This window comes from Eimeria necatrix, genomic scaffold (genome assembly GCF_000499385.1).
Source record: "Eimeria necatrix Houghton genomic scaffold, Enh_scaff52, whole genome shotgun sequence".
NCBI classification, from domain to species: Eukaryota; Apicomplexa; class Conoidasida; order Eucoccidiorida; family Eimeriidae; genus Eimeria; species Eimeria necatrix.
This window is the reverse complement of record NW_013651677.1, coordinates 23,095-43,733: the sequence shown is the minus strand read 5'-3', so window position 1 is coordinate 43,733 and position 20,639 is coordinate 23,095. Positions and strand designations below refer to the sequence as shown.

Genomic DNA, 20,639 nt, shown 5'->3' with positions numbered 1-20,639 from the left:
AGAATTTTCCCTAGATTCAGCTCGCCACAGCGACTCTAGCCAGCAGTGGCAAATGTGTGTGTGTCGGCTTCGCAAGCTGTTTAAGGAAGCGTGCTAGAAGAGTGCACTGTCTAGTGCGGTGGCATGCGTAGCAGCGTGGGGTTTAGCTGGGACGAATAGATTATTATGCCTGCGTAACCGTACATGCATGCCGTTTGCAGCCGCCACGGGGCCGTTATTTGGTGCAGCAAAATGGAAGCCCATGTAAACCGCTGCATTTTGTTTACTTGCGCAGTGGTGCCCATGGTGGTCTCTTCCCTGGCTCGTATTGTCCTTTCATGGGGTATTACTGTATGGACATAAATATCGGAAAAGGCCACGGGGACCTACTCCCAGTAGACTCTGCAACAGAATAAATACCTTGAGAGCTTTGCCATCAGCTTCAGAGTCAAAGCGATCCTTTAAGTAATGTAGACACTGAAAAACCATTACTTTCGCTCTTTCCAGGACGCATGCATAGTGACCTGAGCGCGGCTCAGTAGCGACATTGAGCGGTTGCTCCAGGGTCTTCGCCCACAAAGAGTTTCATGAAGAGAGCTTGTAAGCAGGAATCACTAGAGATATTTTTCTACGCGATTTCCTTCCTGGGTTTTGGCATGCTACCAGTGCAGCCACGCTACACAGCCAGGGTTAACCTAATATGCAAGAAGGCTCTGAACGTACTGAGAGACGCCGCTGCTCCTGCCACTGCAACTCAGTTTAAAAATCCTACTGCGTGGGAGGGACAACTCATCATTCCTCTTTGTGTATCTACATGCCCAGAACTTCACACTTTTCGTCTAATTGCTGCCTCATGTGGCCCCTACATCCACGCATAAGCTCTCCCAAACCTACTGTTGCGCAGCTAGGCATAACAGAAATATTAAAATGCAGACAAAAGTTTAAATATTAAAGCTCTACAGAAGGAGCCACAAGCCGGCATGGGCACAAAGAAGCCATCATCGCTAAAGCAGGGGCCTCTGGCTGGGTTCACAACAACCGCACCCACCTGATGCAACGGGAGAGACTGGGGGGGGGTAAACGGGAAGTCTCGCGTTTATCGGCAGCAGCAAGCGCTCTTATTTCATATATTTTGGGGATTATTTACTCTGTTCTGACGCCAAATACACCCAGCAGCCTTCACTTTGCGCGCGGCCGGCGAGGCTGCCGAAGGCGGGTCTGCTGTGTGCGTGGCTCGTTCGCGTTTCTCTTGGCTCTTTCTCTTGCGATTTTCCTTCAAAGATATTGATTGACTTCATTTGAATTTATATTCAAACGCAGACTGGCTCTGCAGCCACAGAGAACGGGGAGAGCGGTTCCGGCGGTCTCTCGGCTGTGGCCAGGCCGGCGGGGAAGGACGCAGAAGCAACAGCGGCAGCAGCTGCAGCAGCAGCAGCAGTGTCTTCGTCCCCCCACCGTAGAATTCTAAGCAATACCGTGTTGCTCCTCTTTTCGAGTCCTAGTCGGCGCGTCACTGGCCCAGTCGCTGGTGGGCGTCCGTGGGGGCCTCGCCTGCCTGTGCAGCTCGGGTGACATTGAGCTGAGACTTAGATACATTATTTGCTTTGTCTCTCCTAGGGTCGTGGATCTGCAGGACGTGGCCGCTGTCTAGCTTCGGACGAGCCTTGAGCGTGCTCAGCAGCGCAGCAACCTGGAAGTAGGCGCAAGCCACCGTCCACTCAACCGCTGCAGTTTGCATAATCAGCTCTTAGACCGACAAACTGCCCCGCTAGCAAGCCGTGTATCAGCCAGCCAGCGAAGATGGTGGAGAGCTGCCACGCGTACCACGGGCAGATAAAGGACGGGTTATTTCACGGTCATGGGACGCTGTTGTACTCGGGCAATGAGAAGTACGAGGGCGACTTCGTGTTTGGAAAGCGGGAGGGCAACGGCCGGTTCGAATACGCAGATGGTGCCACGTACCAGGGCAAGTGGGTGGAGGACAGAATCCACGGGCAGGGTGTGGCGGTGTTCGCGAGCGGGAACGTGTACGAGGGCCAGTGGGACATGGGGAAGATCTCGGGCTACGGAAAGCTGAAGTACTCGAACGGCGACGAGTATGAGGGCGAGTGGGTGGACGGGAAGATGCACGGGCGCGGCACTTACCGCTATAAAGAGGGAGACGTGTACACGGGGGAGTGGCGAGACGACAAGAGGCACGGCAAAGGCGTGGTGGTCTACGTGGGTGCCAAGGGGGCCATCGTGGAGAAGTACGACGGCGACTGGGTGAACGGCAAAATGCACGGGCACGGCAAGTACACGTACAGCGACGGGGGGGAGTACGAGGGTGACTGGATGGATGGCAAAATGCACGGCAAAGGCAAGTACGTGTTTCCCAACGGCAACCAGTACGACGGCGAGTGGGCAAACGACATGAAGGAGGGCTACGGGGTGCTGACTTACCACAACGGTGAGAAGTACGAGGGCTACTGGAAAGCCGACCGGGTCCACGGCAAGGGAACCCTCACCTACTCCCGCGGTGACAAGTACGTGGGGGAGTGGGTGGACGCTAAGAAGCACGGCGAGGGCGAGCTGATCTACTCCAACGGGGACCGGTTCAAAGGCGAGTGGGTGGACGACAGGGCCTGCGGCTTCGGCGTCTTCCAGTACGCCAACGGCAACAAGTACGAGGGCCAGTGGGCCGACGACAAACGCGTCGGCCTCGGCACCTTCTACTGCGCAGAAGACGGCAGCTGCTACGAGGGCGAATTCGTGCAGGGCAGAAAAGAGGGAAACGGCACCCTCAGATTCGCCACTGGCCACCAGCTAGAGGGTGTCTGGGCAGGCGGTGAGCTCGTCAGGGTCACCGCGTTCATGTTCTCCCCGGACTCCCGGTGGAACAACCCCGACCTCTAGTCCCAGTCATAACCTATACATAGGAATATTTATATATGGATGTGCACATGAGCTGTTTCCTATGCGCACAGATGCATGCGCGCGAATATATGTATATATGAACGCATGTACATGAACACATGTATTAATAGAGATGCGTACGTGCCTATGGATATATAGTAGCCTATGTTCTCTCTATTGGCAATTCACTCACTAAGCAAGCGGGCGAGACATAACAACCAACCACACAGCCCAGGACACCTCGAGAGCCGGGACGCAGCAGTGCAGCCATCTATTTGCAGCAGCAGCTACAGCTGCTGCTGCTGCTTTAAAGGCAGTGGGAAACGCTGCTTATGCAGCAGTCCCCTCCCGCTTTCCGTTTCTTAATAGCCCTTGTCAAATTTGACGAAATGGAAAATCACGGAGAGAGGAATGGAGAAAGCAAAGCAAAGGGCCTGAATGCAGCTGTATTGGCGCGTGGCTGCTGCTGCTGCAGCGCTTCTGTTGCTGCCGCAGCACCCCCCGGGGCAGCTGCTACATCGGCAGTAGCAGTAGCTGGCGCGCCAACAGTAGCACCAGTCATTGCAGCAACAGTAGCACCAGCTGTAGCAGCAGGGGAACTTGCGGCTGCTGCTGTAGCGGGAGCAGCAGCTGCTGTTGCTGCAATGTACACCCTTCGCTGTCTTCCTCGTTGTGCCGGTGTTGCCACACCAAGCCGCCCAATCAAGACTGTTGCCGTCGCCTCTGTATAGGCATGGTTGTCATTCCGAGGCTGGCTGCTGCTGCTGCTTATCTCTCTTTTTCGTTTGCCTGTCACGCCCCGCGCGGTCGTGCTGCTGCGAAGGAACCGGGAGAGCGCCAGCCCCTTTTTTGTTTCATTTTTCTCTGTTCGGTTTTCACAACTCAGAGGAGTTCATACAGACCCCCGAATGCGAGAAGTGCAGCACAGACCCACTTCTCCTGTTGTATTTGCCGCTGCTGCGGAATTTCACTTCACGCAACAATGGAACTAATAGAAAGGAGGGGGCTGGGCTGGCTAGGGGATGTGCCTATGGGGTCTCTCTAGGGTGGCAATGCGGCCAGCAGGAGGGGTCAAGGGATACAGCCCACAAAAAGGCGGGGTGGTGAACGAAATGTAACGCGCAAAGGCGCAGAGAGAATTCAAACTTTAGTCTTAGCGAGCCGAGTCAGACATAAAAAAACAGGGCGAGGGAATTCAGCATAGATCTTGGGAACTCAGGGCTAGAAGAAGAGGGAATTACTTGCATGCAGGCCACACTCAGCTAAGAAGACTGTGTTGAGGACTTTAACGAGTACCGCTGCCAGCGGCAAGAGAACGACAGCCCTGTTGCTGCACGATTTTGCCACGGCCAAGCCACACACCGCACAAGGGATGAAGCAGCGCACACTTTCTTAGCGATAGACACAACGCAATAGCCGATCTTTCACAGGCTGCGCCAAGCATGAGCCCCTTCATGCACTGCGGAGGCCAAGAAAACTCCTTCTGGCCTGCATTTCCTTGATCCTGTGAACCAGCAAGCCAAGGACTGGCTCAGCCAGAGGAATGTGGGAATAGTTGAGTTCCGACTCCCCGCTGGTGGTAGAGGTGAGGGGTCTTTTCGTTTGAGAGCTGCTGCGCTCTCTTTTGCTTTCGCCCGAGGCAGAGTCCGCGGCGCTGAGGAGCACTGAAGACTCAATGGGAGTCCCTATAGGAGGACTTCTTTTCTGCGGACAGAAGGCATTCCCCGTGCACGCCCTACAAATCAAATTACAGCCAGCCACTAGCGAACAAGGCAGGCCATGCGAGATTCGACAGCATGTCATAGCTGCTCCAGTAGCCAATGCAGTGGCTTCAATATTGCCACTTGCTGCTGCTGATGCGGCGTGTGAACGTACACATCTTCAGCCAGGGTGGAGCTCGCGCCGCATAGTTATCCGTGCGTTACGGTCTTTCGTTTACTCTTGAAAAAATATAGTTTTTGTTCTCCTCGCTTCTTACTACCTAGAGTCCCGGCTTTGTGCTTTCTGAAAGTGTGGCCCCTGCGCCGCAAACCCGCCCTCATTCCCTCCTCCAGCCTCACTAGTTTTCGCTGCGTCATGACTAGATTTTGAAATGCACCTGCCATACCTTTAGTGTCATTATAAACACCGCTAACAATTATCTCGTTAAGTGAGCGCATAAATGCATTACACATACGTGAGCGATGGATGGACAAGTGCCGCGTACTCGTAAACAGACTTGTGCCTCTCTCTGCATTATGAAAAAAGGTGTTCCCATTCTTGTAAGAAGCAAATAAATACACTTTCTAGTGCAACATTTTTTATTTGTGCAGACACGTGCTTTTTCGAAGACAAGTCTTCCGCGAAGATGAGTTAACGTAGCGGTGGGAGCTCCAGCTAGCCCAGTGGGGCCCAATAGCCCCCTTTCGTGCCTTAACGAGTCTCTCCAAATTACACACGTACATCATAAAAATACGGTTATTCGTATTTCCGAGTTTGAACACTGATGTCGCTTTGCACGGGACATCTTCAGCGGCTGTCAGTTCACGCGATGCACTAGCGCTGACGTTTGCTGGGGCTTCTGCGTAAGCCGCCACATTTACACGTAGGAGGACAAGGCTACATGAGCGTGGAGGGAATCAGTTTGAATACATACATAGCTGTCGAAACAAAAGTGAATATTAAATGGCCCTCTGCTTCTAGCGGCAGTTTCAAGCCACTGGCGAACTCGCCACTTGGAGGGTGTCTCTTCCTGTCATTCCTCCGCTTTGTTCCAGTGGTTTATTCATAATTTTTCGAGGTTAGGAATTAGCTTTTGGTTTTATCTTTAAGTTAATTGGTTGTTTATTTCGTAGGCTCTTGCCCGAGGGTTGGAGCGCGGCGTGCTCAACGCAACAGGTTGGGCGGTAGGGCCCCTGTAGCGCTTTCCCGTTGCAGAATTTCCGAGGACAGCTCGCATGCTTAGCTCACCAAATTCTCGGGAAAATTCTTGAAATCAACTTCTAGAAACGAGAGTCATAGACAACGGCGTGACAAATTCCGTTTCCTGGCCCATGCCTCGTGTGTAGAGCGTTTATCTGCGACGCCCCGACTCCAACGGCAAAGTGGAAGCCGTTTCGGCTCTTGCTGCCCTTGCGGCGCAGACTTTGACGCGCCCTTCTGCATACTGAGATGAATACCTCGGCAATTAACGTTGGAATCTGGAAGTCGCACATCTGCCTTCTTGACCCGCCTTCTTTTTGACGAATTCAGATATCGGTGGCCTCTGAAATTCCGTGCGTGGACGCGCATTGGGCGTGCAAGTTGTTTTTCAGGTGCTGCTCCTACTCTCCTAATGCTCTTGCGGAAATAAGAAACACCATAAAAGCTGCAGGCTGCACAATGTTTAGTACTTGCCGCTGCATGTAAGTAGAGGAAGCCGCAACTTTGTTACGTACGCACTATCTTCCTTGTTATGCTGCTGCTGCTGCTACACAGCTAAGCAGTGCAACACACGGCGAGATACATAATATCAGCAAAAACAAGCGGGACCGAAAAGACCGAGTCAAAGACAGGTCGCAAGGAAGATAGTCAAGGAAATGAAGAGAATCTCGGAGTCACCGACGTCTCACCCCCAGAAAGCAGCATCAGCTGACAGAACATGTACACGGTCCCCTTATACAATTTCCCATGACCTATGGGAAATGGTATAAGGGGACCGTGTATGTACAGTTTCCCATAGGTCATCCTTTCTGCTCGTTTGCCCAAACCCTGTAAACTCCGGATGCAAAACGGGAGAGATTTTATGCAGCAAACTGAGCTGCACCTCACCTCATCGACTCTACAGCAAAAAGCTGCAGGGAAAGCCACGGGGATGTAGAATGTCCGAAAGAAAGTACACAAAATAGAGGATTTGAGGCTTTAGAAAAGATGAGCTAGTTGCCTGTACAAGCCTCTTGAATTCCCTTATCTCGCCGGTGTCCGGCTGCTCCGCCTCGCCGGTAGGGACTTGCGAGACTCAAGAGGACCGAGGAACATAAACAAAAGGAGGTAGCTGCTGCAGATACACCCAAATAGCTGTGAGTAGTCATTTCAGGTTCTTGCAGCTTGCAGCAAAAAGCTTTCATTGTAGGCCACTGTGACTCTAAACAGCAGCGCTTGGGGCGTTTCTCAAGTCTTCGCTTCGTTTGAGCGCTGGCAGAGATCCCGAAACCTTCCGCTACGGAAATACTCAGCAATAATAAAAGAGAAAGTGGTCTTTTAGACAAAAATTGGAAACATTTCGCAGCCGCAGCAGAGGACTCTTAACAACTGGGCGTCCCACGTAGCACGGAATCTCAGGGAACAGCAGCAGCACAGAACCCAACCTGCAGCACCAGCATGTTAATCCAGCAGTAGGGAACAGCATAGGAAGAATAAAAGCTGTATTCGCGACAACAGCTACCGCAGGAGCGACAATGCTTCTGTTTAGGCTTGCAGGTCCCCTGGGTCTAGCCCCTTCGGGAGACAAGAGGTGGAGCAGAACATAAATCACATTGCATGGACCAAATTACGGAAGAATCCTCAATTCTACGCGGTTTATGTTTGCATGCTTTTCCCTTTTCAGTATATTTCATTGGCTGTTTCGTGTCAGCTTGCGCATGAGGCTGCCATAACAACGACCCCACCATTTTGGGGAAGTGTGTTTGTCTCTGTCTGGTTTTTGCGTGCATGCATTTTGTTTTTTATTTCCCGTCTCGCTTGTTCCTGAGCCATTACTGCTCCTCCGGGACCAGAAGAAACGCAAAGCTTTGGCATTTCGGGAGTGAGCCTGTAGGGGCCTGCAGCAGCAGCAGCAGCAGCAACCCGTTCAATCGAACCGGGAAGGCTGTGATATGGGACCCTGGGTAGCTCTGCATCATCTGCTGCCCGTCATGCCACAACAACATCGAGGAATGCAACAGCAACTGCAGCGGAAGAAGCAAGAAGAGCGGCAAAAACAGCAACGCTAGTAAAGGGTGGCCACCAGCGGCCAGGGGGTTGGCAAAGGCCCTTCAGGCTGGAGAACCCCGAATTTCTGGCAGCAACGAAACACAATGAAGTGAGAGCTAAGGGTGGCCATTTCTCCCCGCCGCGCCTGCACTGTTCCCTCGCAAGGAAAACGCAGCGGCAAGCTCCAGTGCTGTAATCTTTTTGCAGTTTCCGTTTTAGTGGCTTGCTGCTCCTCGGCAGACCCTTGAGTCAGGAGACGGCGCTCCTGAAGAGTAACACTAGCAGCAACACTAGCACCAGCACTAGGGAGGATCATGGCGGGCAAAGATGCTCTAGTACTCCTAGCAGAAGAACCAACAGCAGCACAAGTGGTAGCGCATGCGGTGGCAGAGACAGCAGCAGCAGCAGCAGAAGTGGAAGCTCATGCGGCGACAGAGACAGCAGCTGCAGCAGCAAAAGTGGTAGCTCATGCGGCGACAGAGACAGCAGCAGCAGCAGCAGAAGTGGCAGCTGATGCGGCGACAGAGACAGCAGCAGCAGCAGCTGCTGCTGCTGCAGCGCTGCCAGGAGCCCAAGGTGGATGCAACCCTGGAGACGCCGCTCCAACTGCAGTGAATGTGGGGGAGAAGCCTCCCCAGCCTTCAGCAGTAGCAGCAGCAACGGAGGAAGCGAGTGAGTTGCATCTCGCACGTGATGCGAGCCCCACCAAGACTGGAACACAAGAGACTCGGCAGCAGGCAGCATCAGGGACAGCAGCAGCAACAAAAGCTCAACAACTGCAGCAACGCGCCCTCCATCATTTCTTTCCGTCGTGCCCTCCCCCGCCCTCGCCAAAGAAGGCGACGAGGAGAAACAATCGGCAGCAGCAGCAGCAGCAGCAAAACGGCGAAGAATCGACACCCCGAGCGGAGAGTGAGGCCGCAGAGACCACCCCTGCGAGGAGCAAAAGGAGAAGCCGTGGGCTGCTCAGTACTGCAGCTGCCGCAGCGGCAGGAGTAGCAGCAGGCGCTGCTGCTGCTGCCCAAAGCAGCAGCGTCGATGCTGCTTCTGCCGGCGATGCAGTTACTGAGTCAACGGGACGTCGCGTTAAGAGGGGCCGCCGGCTCACACAGAATATGAGTGCTGCTGCGGCTGATGCTGCTGCTGCTGCACCTGAGGCGGGTGAAAAGTTAAAGAGGCAGAAGCGGCTGCCTCCAGTGGAGGACACTGCCGCCGTCGACGCAATAGATGTGGACGGCGAAGATCAGCAGGGGCAGCCGCAACAACAGCAGCAACCACAGGACCAGCCGCAGCCGCAGGAGCAGCAGCAATCACAGGGCCAGCAGCAGCAGCAGCAGTCGCAGCAGAAGCGTGGCGCCGCGAGGGATCAAACGGCAAGGACAGCAAAGGGGCTCAAGGGCCCTTGGAGCGAAATATTCGGAGCCCCTCGTAAGGTGGCAGCCACAGCAACAGCTACACGAGCTTCTCCCCGAGAAAGAAAAGCGAAGCCTCAGAAGTGTCCCAGTCGCTCTCCAGTCAGCAACAGCAGCAGCAGCAGCAGCAGCAGCAATGAGACGGCGGCGCTTGATTCGCCATGCAGGACGGAACGGGATATCGGCGTGGTCCAGCAACAGCAAGCGAATCTGATGAAACAGCAGCGGCAGCAGCGGCAGCAGCAGCTGCAGCACCAGGAACTGCAAGAGAGGCTCCGAGCACTGCAAGAGCAGCTCGCTGCAGCAGCTGTTTGCCGCCAGTGGCTAAACAGTCTGTCAGCTCCGCTGCAGCCGCAGTCTGCTGCTGCTGCATCTCACGAAAATCTAAAGAAGCTTCTAGACGCCCCCTCTAACGACCACCGTTTTGGCTGGGCCGCGTCCAGGAGCACACCAACGGTTTTCTTGTCTGGCCCATTTGTTTTTACTTCAGAAGTGGCTCTTCGAGCTGCAATAGAGGCAGCTGGTACGTACAAGGCATCCTGTTGCTGCTGCTGCAGTTGCTGCTACTGTAGCTAATCGGAATTTCCTGCGTGTTGCATTTAGGTGTGTTGACAACCCGCTGTCGCCGCCGAGCTCGTTGTACAGTTACAGGGTGTTTGCCTCCAAGCGACTCCACAGTAGCAGCAGCAGCAGGCATAGCGGACGGAGAAGCAGTGATTGGTGAGAGCCAAGTGCTGGAAGCGCTGGGTGTCCCTGTTGAAACAGCAAGTGAACGATTCAGTCCACTGCACCCCCGCAGCTGCCAGCCCCTTGCTGGTGTAGTGAGGCAGACGCTCAGCTGTGTGCTGAAACGGCGGCAACGGCTGCTGCAGGCACAACATCAGTTGCAGCTGCAGCACCAGCTACAGCAAGAACAAGAGCAGCGGCAGCAGCATGAAGAAGGTAGCAACCATGAGGAGCTCATGAGCAGGCAAGAAGTTAACCAGGAAGAGGAGCGATTGCAAGTCAAGCTGCCAGCATGCAGAGTACAGGCTAGCGAGCAGCAGCACGCGTGCCCTATAGGCATACAGGCTGAGCAGCAGCGGCAGAAGCAACAACAGCAAGACGATTTCAACCAGAGTCTACAGCAGCCGGATCATTGCCAAACTCAGGAAGGCGGCCAAGACCAAAAGCAGCAGCAGCAGCAGCTGGGTGGAGAAGCGGCGTTCGACTTGTCGTACTTGAGAGAGATATGGCCAGTGGCATTTAACCCTGTGTCCCCTGCGGAGATTGGTGGCCACGACGATGCTGCTGTTTCTCTGCATGCCCTGCTGTCCGCTGCTGCGCGCTCTTGTGCTGCTGCTGCTGCTGCTGCTGGCGGTCGACAGGGCGCTGCTCCCGCCGTCGCAGCTCCACCAACAGCAATTTGTGTGGACATTAGTGGACGGGACAGGAAAAAGCGGCGTTCCTGTGCGGTTTCATTGGGAGGGGATGAAGGGCCTCAACCTGCCCCTCCCACGCCCGGTGTTGTTGTGGTGCTGATGCCGCCGAGGACAGGGGGCAAGGCTCTGGTGCGTCTTACTGCTTTGGCGTCTCGCTTTGCTGCAGCAGAGGAAGAAACATTGAGGGAAGCTTCACACATAGAGGGACTGATGCATTCCTTCCTTTGTCATGCTGCGGAAACAAAAGGAATATCGAACCCTTCGCTTGTTGCTGCAGCAGGCAAATGTGAAGCTACAGATGGTGCACCTGCTGAGGCGCCCCCGCAGCCTCTTATTCGCCTTAGCATCTATGACTTGTGGTCACTTTCAAAGAAACAGCTGCAGCGGCTCTTGCTGCGGCGGCGAGAGGGGGCATCGCGGGTGGTGCAATTTCAAGAAGAAGATGGATCTGCTTCTGCTGCAGCAAGACTTGCGGCAGCAAATGCGGCGTCTGCTGCTGCAGCTCCCGATGTGTGTCTTGCAGTGTGGAGGGAGGGGGATGATGCTGCCTCAGCCAGAGCAGCAGCAGAGGGCCTGATTGAAGATGCAATACGAGACGCTGCGCTCAAAGGCGCGTCTCGCAGCTCTGCCGCTGCGTCAAGGCCGCAGCAGCAGCGCAGCAGGGCAGCAGATATTCCTGACGACGAAGGAGGAAACAACTACAGGAACACAGTTGCCTATGTTGAACTCTCGCGGCCTCCTAGAGAGGTATTCATTCAACGGCAAGTCTTCAAGCTCCCATGCTGCAGCTGCCTGCGGTTTGTTTGTTGCGTCAAGCGCGCCGCCTATTAATTATCCATTTTTTCATCCGGTCTTGTTTCTGCTGTTATGTGTTTACATTCCTGCATGATGCAGGCTGTTGGCCATTGTCAGGGGAGCCCTAGCAGTACGAATGGATCGCCGCTTTGTAGGTTTGGTGTTAGACGCTACAGGGCCTCTCAACGAGGAGGAGTGCCCTTCTTTTGGTGCTGCTCTGAACTGTCTTCACATTGTTCTTCGCACCCATCCGCACCTGCGCTACTTGCATGCAGCAGCAGCATCAGAAGCTGCTGCTGCTCTTTCATCGGAAGGACTGAATGCGAACAGGGTCTGCACGGCAGCGACAGCAGATGCAGCCACCTTGATGCCGTACGAGGAGCCGCCGTGGGACGAGTCGGTCTTGGAGCGCGAGTTGCGGTGGCAGAAGCAGGAGTTGCTACTGCAACATTTCGTGATTCCTCCTCTAGAGAAGCCCCTTGAGCTGCCTTGGGACCTCGCAGAGGCTCCGTTGATGCCGGCGTGGCGGCTGCAGCGGGGCGGCAAGCAGCAGCAACTATTGCTTTTCTCGCTGCTGAACGCTCAAGTAGGAGACATATTAGTGGCCCCTTTGCATGCCCTGGATTTGCTATTCTGCAAGATGATGGCTTGGCGTGATGCACGCGGAGCCCTTGCAGGAACCACTGGCGAGCAGGCTGAGATGCTAAGGGAACACTCGATGTGCAACATTGATCTTATTCTGCGCGCGTACCTATCTGCGGCAAAAATGCTCAAGTGGGAAGAGATGACACGGGGACCTCTAGCTGACGTGAATGATGAAGCGCTCTGTGTTTTGGGTCTAGAAAAAGCAGACAAGACTTTCTCAGGCGGTTCCTACTCACATTGTACAGATGTAGAGACGCTTAGCGCAGCTGTGTCAAAGACAGCCCCACTGTGTCTGGCTCCTGTGGCTTCCCCCACAGCTGCATTAGCCTGTGAGCTTGTGGGTGAGTTGACGTTGGGTTCTGTAGCCCTGCTGCAGCACGGGGACCTCCCCGGGGCCCTCGAGTGCCTGGAGAGCGGTTCGGCTGCTGCTATGCTGCAGTGCAGGCGAATTCGGTCCCTTGCGTTGCAGCAGCGGCAGATGACGCGCAGGCGCATGCAGAAAGCGGCGGAAGGGCCCCAGAGAGCCGTGTTACTAGCCCAGAGACTGACAGCCTTGGCACTCAGCAATTTTGCCCATATTTGCAGGACCAGACTGCCCTCAGCCGTTGCCGCTTCCAGTGGAAAACCTGCAGACTTCGTGGAGATTGTAGACGCAGATGACGCGAGCAGCGAGAGCTGCGTGGACACACCAAATGGCGTAGACATTGAAGAGAGTAGCTGTGAGGAGGCTGCAGTTCCACCAGCTGCGGGCTCGACGGGAGTACAGCTTGATGTCATGGAGGCACTCAACGGCTATGGTACACTGGGGGTATTATCTTTTGCTTCAGTCAGCACCATACTGCACGGGGGTGACGAGCTGCGGCATTCATTGCTGGAGCGCGCAGCGGAAATGCAACAGAAGACCACAGGGAAGGGCAAAGGAACTAGAGGGGGCAGAAACAAAGGTCTCGCTCTTGACCCACAGGCGAGGCTAGAAGTCATACTCTCGGCGCTTGAGTGCCAAGTCACTTAGTCTGTCTGTGGTTCCTGTTGTCTTTACACACAACATTGTAGAGATATGGGATGCCCGGGCATTTTTTTCTTGCAACGTTTGGCTTTGCGCTGTAGCCAACGTCACATACAAGGCGTCTACTACGGTGACAGCTGCTGCTGCTGATGCTTCTGGAATCGTCGTTTGTTCTTTTGTGGGTGGTTAGCTCCCTTGATGACAACAGGCTGCTCGTGACGGCGGTGGGTGGAGTGGCAGATCCTCTGCTGTTCACTGCAGACGCTTCAATTTTGGTCCTTGTCATGCGGCCTCTGAGAACTTGGTTCGCTCTATATGCGACAAGCATTTACCTTCCACGAGAAACGTCGACAGCAAAAGCTCTCCTTGAGTTCGCGTACAGAGATAGGATCCCCAGACTCCGCAGCGTTCAGCTGTCAAGCCAAGACTTTCTGCTTTTGGCGACTACATTGAGTACGTTGAGAACGCACCAGAAGTATCTTCGCGTCTCACAACATCTCACCGGCTGTAACATTGCAACTGGATGGGGGCATCTAACCATGGGAGCGTGCTGTTTCGCCTTATATGCGAGGCCGAAAGTCTTCCAGTCATTCGCGAATCGTCGGGCGTCACATACAAACACTGATACGCACATTTGCATCAAGGGGACACAACCGCCGGGTAGACAGTAACCACGGAAAGCCAACGACGCGCGCAGAGGGGCCACAATGTAGACTTGAAACCTATAATTGGCCTTGAACATTTCTAGTGCGAGCTTGTAAAGTCAGCTGTACGCGAAAGCCGCGAGTGCAGCTACGCTCTGCCTCATACAGTAGAGTCCTGCAGGCTGCGGAAGTGTAACGGCACCGGAGAATCTCATATGCCTTCGAGAATGTCCCGTTTAGTTCACTGTATGCTACTTAGCAGTGGAAAAAGTGGACAATTCGCATCAGGCGGGCCACGCGACCTACGCTTCTGCTCCAACGCAGAAGCTGCTTGGCCTGCCCACTACAGCTCATGGGTTCTCGGCAAAACAAGACAGGGTGGAATGCAAGAAGCACCACGGTTTCCTACAGATGTGCGTCTGCACTGAGTGCTCCCTACGGCCTTCCCGCCAAATACAAAGTGGTGCGGTCTGTCGTGTGCGTATACACTTTACAGAGATATAAATATATATAATTATGTATATAGTAGTTAACACCGGATCATTCCAACATCAGTGTGGCAATTAAAGCTAAGACGCGCGTCATATGCGCCGTCCGAAAGCCAATGGAGTTAGGTTTTTTGTCGCTTCAAGGTTCGCTTTCACGAAAAGTGCCACGCCGATGTGGCTCTGCAGCGCCTTCGCCGCGTATTAAAGCGCTGATCCTCAGTACGCAGATGCGGTGAAAGCTTGAAGCAAAAACGGACAAAAAAGCCCAGACTCTGCGCAGGTGAAGCAAGCTGTGCGCAGGTGGCTCTACCAATGGATTTGGCCATGACTACAGCGTAGCTGTTGGCCAGATAGAGCAGTCTGAGTTGACTAATTGAAGGGAAGCCATGGGCGTCTCTGCATCCTTGTTCTCCGAAAAAGACTGATGTAGGTAATCTCGACGAAGGCCAATACAGACCAAACGAGGCGGCGGGCCGCTCGTTTTTTTCAGCTCTCCAATTTATTGCACAAATCCCATTCACTTCGTTTTTGTGTCGTTTGCACGAGGCGAACCCCGCTCGCTTGCTGGCGATACAGCAGGAGAACAAGATGGGCCTAAGCAAAAAAACGCGATAGACAGCAAATGCAAAGCCACGACTGCGTAGGAAACGATAAGTTACCCTCCGAATGTTTGCGCGTTCTTTGTGCTTCGCCTCCTGTGACAGTTACCGTTATATTCGCAAGTGAAAAGCAATGGACTGTCAAATGTTTCTGCCCACCCTCAAGTATATTGGTGGACATCGCGCCTTTGATCGCCAAATATATGGCAAAAGAATAGGCAGCAGCCCCGAGAAGAAGCAGCCAATCAAAAAACGTGGGACGAGTTTCCGACACCTCAATGGTTACTGAAGGCTCCTGATATCAGCCACAGGATTTGGCTCAAGCGTACCAATTCAAAAAGAAAAATTTCCACTCGTAGATGAACAGTGAACAGGCACACGATCCCATATGGAGCACATGCAAACATGCCATGCATAAAAATTCGGAGAATCCGCAGCAGGAAATGAGTGACCACTCCTTAACGCGAAATTCGCGAGCTTATGTTGCAACAGCCTCTGCCTAGATTATGATCGTTCACGTCCCTCTAGCAAAGCTGAAAGTGAAATATTTAAAGGCGGCCTCACGTATGAAAAGGAGAATTCGCCCATGTCAACATCGAATTCATGCAGCTCAGTTGACAGTCCCACGTTCTCCATCTCCTCTGATAGGGACTTGACAAAAATGCGGTTGGCAAACGGCGAACTCATGTACTCTGGCACGTTCCGGTAGGCGAAGAACCTGAAGCAAAAGCAAGCAAACGGAGTGACAAGTACGGAGTTTGAAAACCGGGGAATATCCTCTGCAATAACCTTTTCAGGTACCTTTCACACAGCTAGCTACAGCAATTCATCGACTTGAAGAAGTTCAGAAAGACAGAAAACTGAAAATGCAGCGAGACTTGAGCAAGCACACAAACAGTGGTGCCTCTGATATTTTATGTTGATGGAGTGCTGCAACAACAGACCCAAGCTTAACGGTTCAAGCACAGCACCACTTACGTTTTGACAAAACACGAAACACAGTTGGGTGCTGATGCGATTATTTGCACATATATGGCTTGTCTTGCTACAGGAACGAGATGGCTAGTTGATTCCTGTTTGTTAAACTATGAGCATGTATACATGAACATGTAGGCCTTTGTTTGCATCTGACTATACACTTAGATGATATTTATCAGCTTGCCTTGGAGTTTTGTTGCAGAACTTAACCCATGAGCTGACGAAGACGTCAAACGCCTCTTCACCGCCGCGAAACGTCAGGCGAGTACTGGGCTTCTCCACATTGGCCAAGAAACGCGCAGTGCCTTCTGCCAATCCTCGTACAGTCTTCACCAGGGCTTCTTTGTTCAGGCTGAGAAATAAGTTGGGAACAACTTATCATGTACAGTATTGCCAATAACTTATCGCAGCCTTTCTCCTTAACCATACCCGTGAAACGCTAAGGAAAGTACAGGCGCATTAGACAGTGACCGCGTACACGCTTATCTTGCCAAAGAGCAAGCATCTACATAAAGCAGCGCCCATACCTAATAAAAAACGGTGATGCAACTATTCACGCAAACATCTGCAGTTACCTGTCATCTGTCAGCGAGCTTCGATTCCAGAGGTGTTTGAGCTCCGGCTCTGCTGAGAGGGTGGCTGCAATCAGTTTAGCCCTTGTGAAGTGCTCATGTGGCCAAAAGGGCAACACCTTCTCTCCTATGGCGATTTTTTTTGTGCGTTTGGACATCTGCACTCCTTCCTCCAATAGCGAGCTTTCCAGCATCTGCAAAAAACCAAGCCACCCTATACAGCGACACAAGAAATGATCACAAATTTACAAAACGACTCTGAGCCTAGACCCCAAACCGAGGTTCGGAGCGATGCAAGCACTACTACCAAGAAAGAAGGCACCAGCAGTGTTAGAAATGAAGATGTACGTATTTCGGGTTGTGCGAGGAGGCATGCAGTTCGCACTGCGCAGACGAACCTGCATAAACCGGGAGGCTTCAGGGTCTTTGTATGCCTTCGGGGTGTGAAGACTTAGGGCGGTGGAGGCCACATTGTCAAGGCACAGCACGTATCGAGTGGCGTTCAAAAGACTAAGTGGGCACCACAAGACAAGCAGCACGAAAACAACAATTTGCAGATGCTACACCAATAGTGGTATTAACAATAAATGGAAAACCAGCGACATGACACAGAAGAAAACCGTAGCCACGATGCACTCAATTTCGACGCTCTCAACTTACCTAACTTCCCTGACTGTGTCACGTCATCAATCGGGCAACATTCTCGAAGCTCACAGGACAAAAATAATTTTAGTGGACCCGAATATGCTACAACTGCTTCAGCCCAGAGACGCTGTAAGCTCACCGTGGGTCTGTCCGGCCAATCCAATCGGCCACTCCTTCGTAGTTCATTGCACTAGCGTCCGCCAACACAAATGCCACGCTGTATGCCAGTGGTTCTCGTTTGTAAAACATTTTCAACTCTCGAGCAAGCCAAAGAAGAGCTGCACGGAAGTCAGTGGCAAAAGAAACCGCATGCACCACTGTTGTGCAAACAAAACTTTGAAAGGTAACCTCTGAAGTTCACTTTCACAAACAATGTTCTTAACAAATGGCACCAAGACTCTGTGCAACTTCTTTACAGTCTCCTACACGAGAGTACCCCTGAATATGCATGGAAGTAAGCAGACGCCAAAAGTTGACAGGGAACAAAAAAGCAGGGAGAGACAAATCAACAACGTGCACAAAGGAAACCTGGCTACAAAATTATCCATACATATGTATGCGCCAAAAGTATACACGAGCAAGCCCCTGAACATATATGCGAGTCAAGGTATATATGTGCATCAGCTGCTCTTACTTATGAGTCCACTGCCGCCAGTGCTGATGCCCGTCGCGAAATGCTGCAAGCAGCACACAAAAATGTCCTTAGCTGTCATTTTGACAGCTTCTGCAACACATAGCTGTAAGGCTCGCGTTTACCCTCAATGCGCGTATTTAAACAACGCAATCAAAGCAAAGGAAAGAACCTGCGGCCACCTTACCGGCACGGCAGCGAAGGCATCATGGTGAGCCACAAATACTATTGTGGGCGGAAGGGAGCCATCTTGCCCAGGTTGCCCATGAAGCCACGACTACACAAACAACACAAATCAGATGTGTTTACTGCTCTTTTCTTGAGAAAATACAATTTAAGGGAACGGTAGAGCACTGTAGACTCACATTCACGCGTACGCGCAACCACTTCGATGTTGAGGGGAAAATCGGGTAACGAACATAAGTGTTAGCTCCTAACTCGTGAACTAATTGCGAGCTCATGAGCGCTGTTGAATGTTCGCAAGAAAGCAAGCAGATATGAATGTGCAGACGTGCAGTGCACGATCTATGCCGGTGTTTCACATGTTTATGTAAAGTATACGCACGTACGTATGTACATACTTTCAAATATGCATGCATTATACATATATATATATACGTGCATGATAGACATTATAATTATGCACATGGGCGCATATATACATATTTATATGCGTATACAGTTATATATCTCAAAGTCACATACCTCAAATGACAGGAATAATACAGGCCAGCACGCACACATATGGGCGAGTGGATGAGTACACATAAATTCTCGCAAATGCATCACGTGAGTACTAATAGCATATCGTGTATAAGCGCAGTGCATTGAGCACGTGATGCCAGAAAAATCCATTCTGAATTTGCAAATGCTAGTTAAGAAGACGAACTGTCAGCGTCGAGCCCTTGACTGATTTGATAGGCTGCCACTCCTGAGAGTACGTAGTATAGGTCGTTAAGTAAGGGCGCAGCATCCGCGTTCTCGCGGGGGCATCATCGTACTCTTCTGAGCCAGCCATCGCATCATCAGCAGCAACAGTAGGCGGCAACTGTTGGCATCAGCTTTGCTCCATCGTGATTCAGTGAGCTCAGCAGGCGCGGATGACCCTCTCCCTATGTTCTATTAAGCACCACTGCAGTGCACAAGCTGTTGCATTAAATACTTCCTACCCTCTACAAATGCCTTACCGTCCCTATTGAGCCTCTCCAGTAGAACAGTTGCGTCTCTAGTCTCCCGTGAAAAGGCAACAGCAGCAGTGCTGTGCCTGTCCAGCAACAGTTTCTCAATTTCCCTAATTTCCGCCGCCTCTGTTGCGTTCAGGGTGACGCCCGAAGGCGGCAGCAGCAGCAGCACGAAGTGCGAAGTGCCCAACAGTGCTTCCACCTGAGAAACAAGCCGTAGACAGACACGCAAATGTAAGCCCGCGTCACGCGCAATCCACCTGAGGCGTGCAGGAAACAGAGCAGTTCCTTAATGCGTTCATCACAACATACAGACACGCACACACAAGCACGTATGCAAGCACAAACATATGCACCTGCGAGTGTCAGTGAGTGTCTGCGTCTGTCTCTGTGTTCACGTTTGCGCGCGCACGGGCCAAACAGCACGCATCTATAAAAATAACCCAAAGATACCTGCTGAGAGTTGAGCGCCGTTGCTCGAGAGACACAAAGGAGCCGACGAGAGGCACTTGGCGTTTCTTCAGATCTTTCTAGCAGCTTCTCACAAGTGCACAAAGATGCGCCCTGGAGCGAAGCCCTACCCCAAGGCCCCAAAGGGAAGCCCGCTGCCGCTCTGTACTGCAGCGGTCGATAGGCCGTCATAGACATTTGGCTTCCCGCCTGCAAACACACTGCGGTACGTACATCCAACGATGGGCACTGGTCAGGACAAAACTTCGCATGTGCGGACGACAGTCAGCTCACGACACAGGCAGAGGAGTGGGATCTAAACGATGTGCCTTTGGCACCAAAATCGTAAATTTTAAGGTGCGCAACCACCAGGACTATACTTCCATTTGCGCAAATGAGACTCGTACGGTTCTCTGAGCTGCCGTCGTTGGATTTGCCATCCCCGCCCTAGAAACGATTTGCGCAGGTGCTATTTTACCTGTGCAACTGAGAGCAGTGTCAGCGCGGTGACGCAGGCAGTAAGCGCCGAACGGAGAACCGCAGCAGGAGCCCGCATGGCAGAAACGCAGTATGCGTTTACACTGTGTGGCACGGCAGGCAAGGGCGGCGACCACCGCTGCGCGTCCCCCAGTCGTATAGGTTGGGCCTGAGCAGGTAAGTTACCGACCTATACGAGGACTAGAAACAGAAGAATACGCTTATGAGATGTATCGGCGGCGTCTGCGGCACGGCCGCAGAAACGAATGGTAATCCCAATCGAACGCCACCCCTTGTCAGGTTCCGAGTCCTCCGTCTTTGTGATAAAGGACGGCAATTCCTGGAATCGATCTACTCAGTGCTTAACAAACACATAAACTGGGCAACCAAGGGGTGACTGGCGTGTTTATTTCTGGCTACTTGGCCAGTTGTCCGACTGGACGGCGCGGTTGCTAGTTGGAGTTTGGCGTCACTCCCCTTCTGTGAGTCAAGAACAATGCGAGACAAAAAAAAATAATAGGGAGAAGAATCAACAGTTGGACTCAGGGGCCTGACAAGATATGGTCGCGCCCCACGCAATCGGAAGACCTGCGGGTAGGGGGCCCCTGTGAGTGCCACTGCATTTGTCTTTGGCAGTTTGTTGGAGGGATGCCCGCATTTGACAGTGTTTTAGAAGATATAAAGAGCATGTAGGAGATTTACTTTTGAAAGGGCGGCGAGGGCTCTTGCACTAGATAGTTGTGGAAACTTTGGCACGGCGTATCTTTTTGGATACAATACACACGCATTGAAACACTGCTTGCCTTGAGTCAGGAAGGACACTGCCTGCCTAGATCATGCTCACCCTGAGCAAGGGCACATAACTTCCATTCACAATGGCATAACGGAGTTC

General features: G+C 52.6%; 3 protein-coding genes across 3 annotated transcripts; 2 read left to right on the top strand and 1 right to left on the bottom strand.

The window, feature by feature from the left end:
* Nucleotides 1-1,779: 1,779 nt before the first annotated feature.
* ENH_00061000 (phosphatidylinositol-4-phosphate 5-kinase, putative) lies at nt 1,780-2,874 on the top strand (the record flags this gene model as incomplete). The annotated part of the gene is made up of 1 exon (XM_013577133.1): nt 1,780-2,874. One exon carries the CDS (start codon nt 1,780-1,782, stop codon nt 2,872-2,874), a length of 1,095 nt encoding a protein of 364 aa, XP_013432587.1.
* Nucleotides 2,875-8,117: 5,243 nt separating this feature from the next.
* On the top strand, nt 8,118-13,088 carry ENH_00060990 (hypothetical protein, conserved; the record flags this gene model as incomplete). The annotated part of the gene is made up of 3 exons (XM_013577132.1): nt 8,118-9,738; nt 9,819-11,433; nt 11,531-13,088. The coding sequence occupies 3 exons, from the start codon at nt 8,118-8,120 to the stop codon at nt 13,086-13,088; spliced, it is 4,794 nt and encodes a 1,597-aa protein (XP_013432586.1).
* Nucleotides 13,089-14,731: 1,643 nt separating this feature from the next.
* Nucleotides 14,732-19,468, bottom strand: ENH_00060980 (hypothetical protein, conserved; the record flags this gene model as incomplete). The annotated part of the gene is made up of 12 exons (XM_013577131.1): nt 14,732-14,808; nt 14,973-15,108; nt 15,378-15,531; nt 15,997-16,143; nt 16,367-16,557; nt 16,762-16,873; nt 17,148-17,286; nt 17,643-17,685; nt 17,827-17,916; nt 18,529-18,644; nt 18,827-19,022; nt 19,274-19,468. 12 exons carry the CDS (start codon nt 19,466-19,468, stop codon nt 14,732-14,734), a joined length of 1,596 nt encoding a protein of 531 aa, XP_013432585.1.
* Between the last annotated feature and the right edge of the window lie 1,171 nt (nt 19,469-20,639).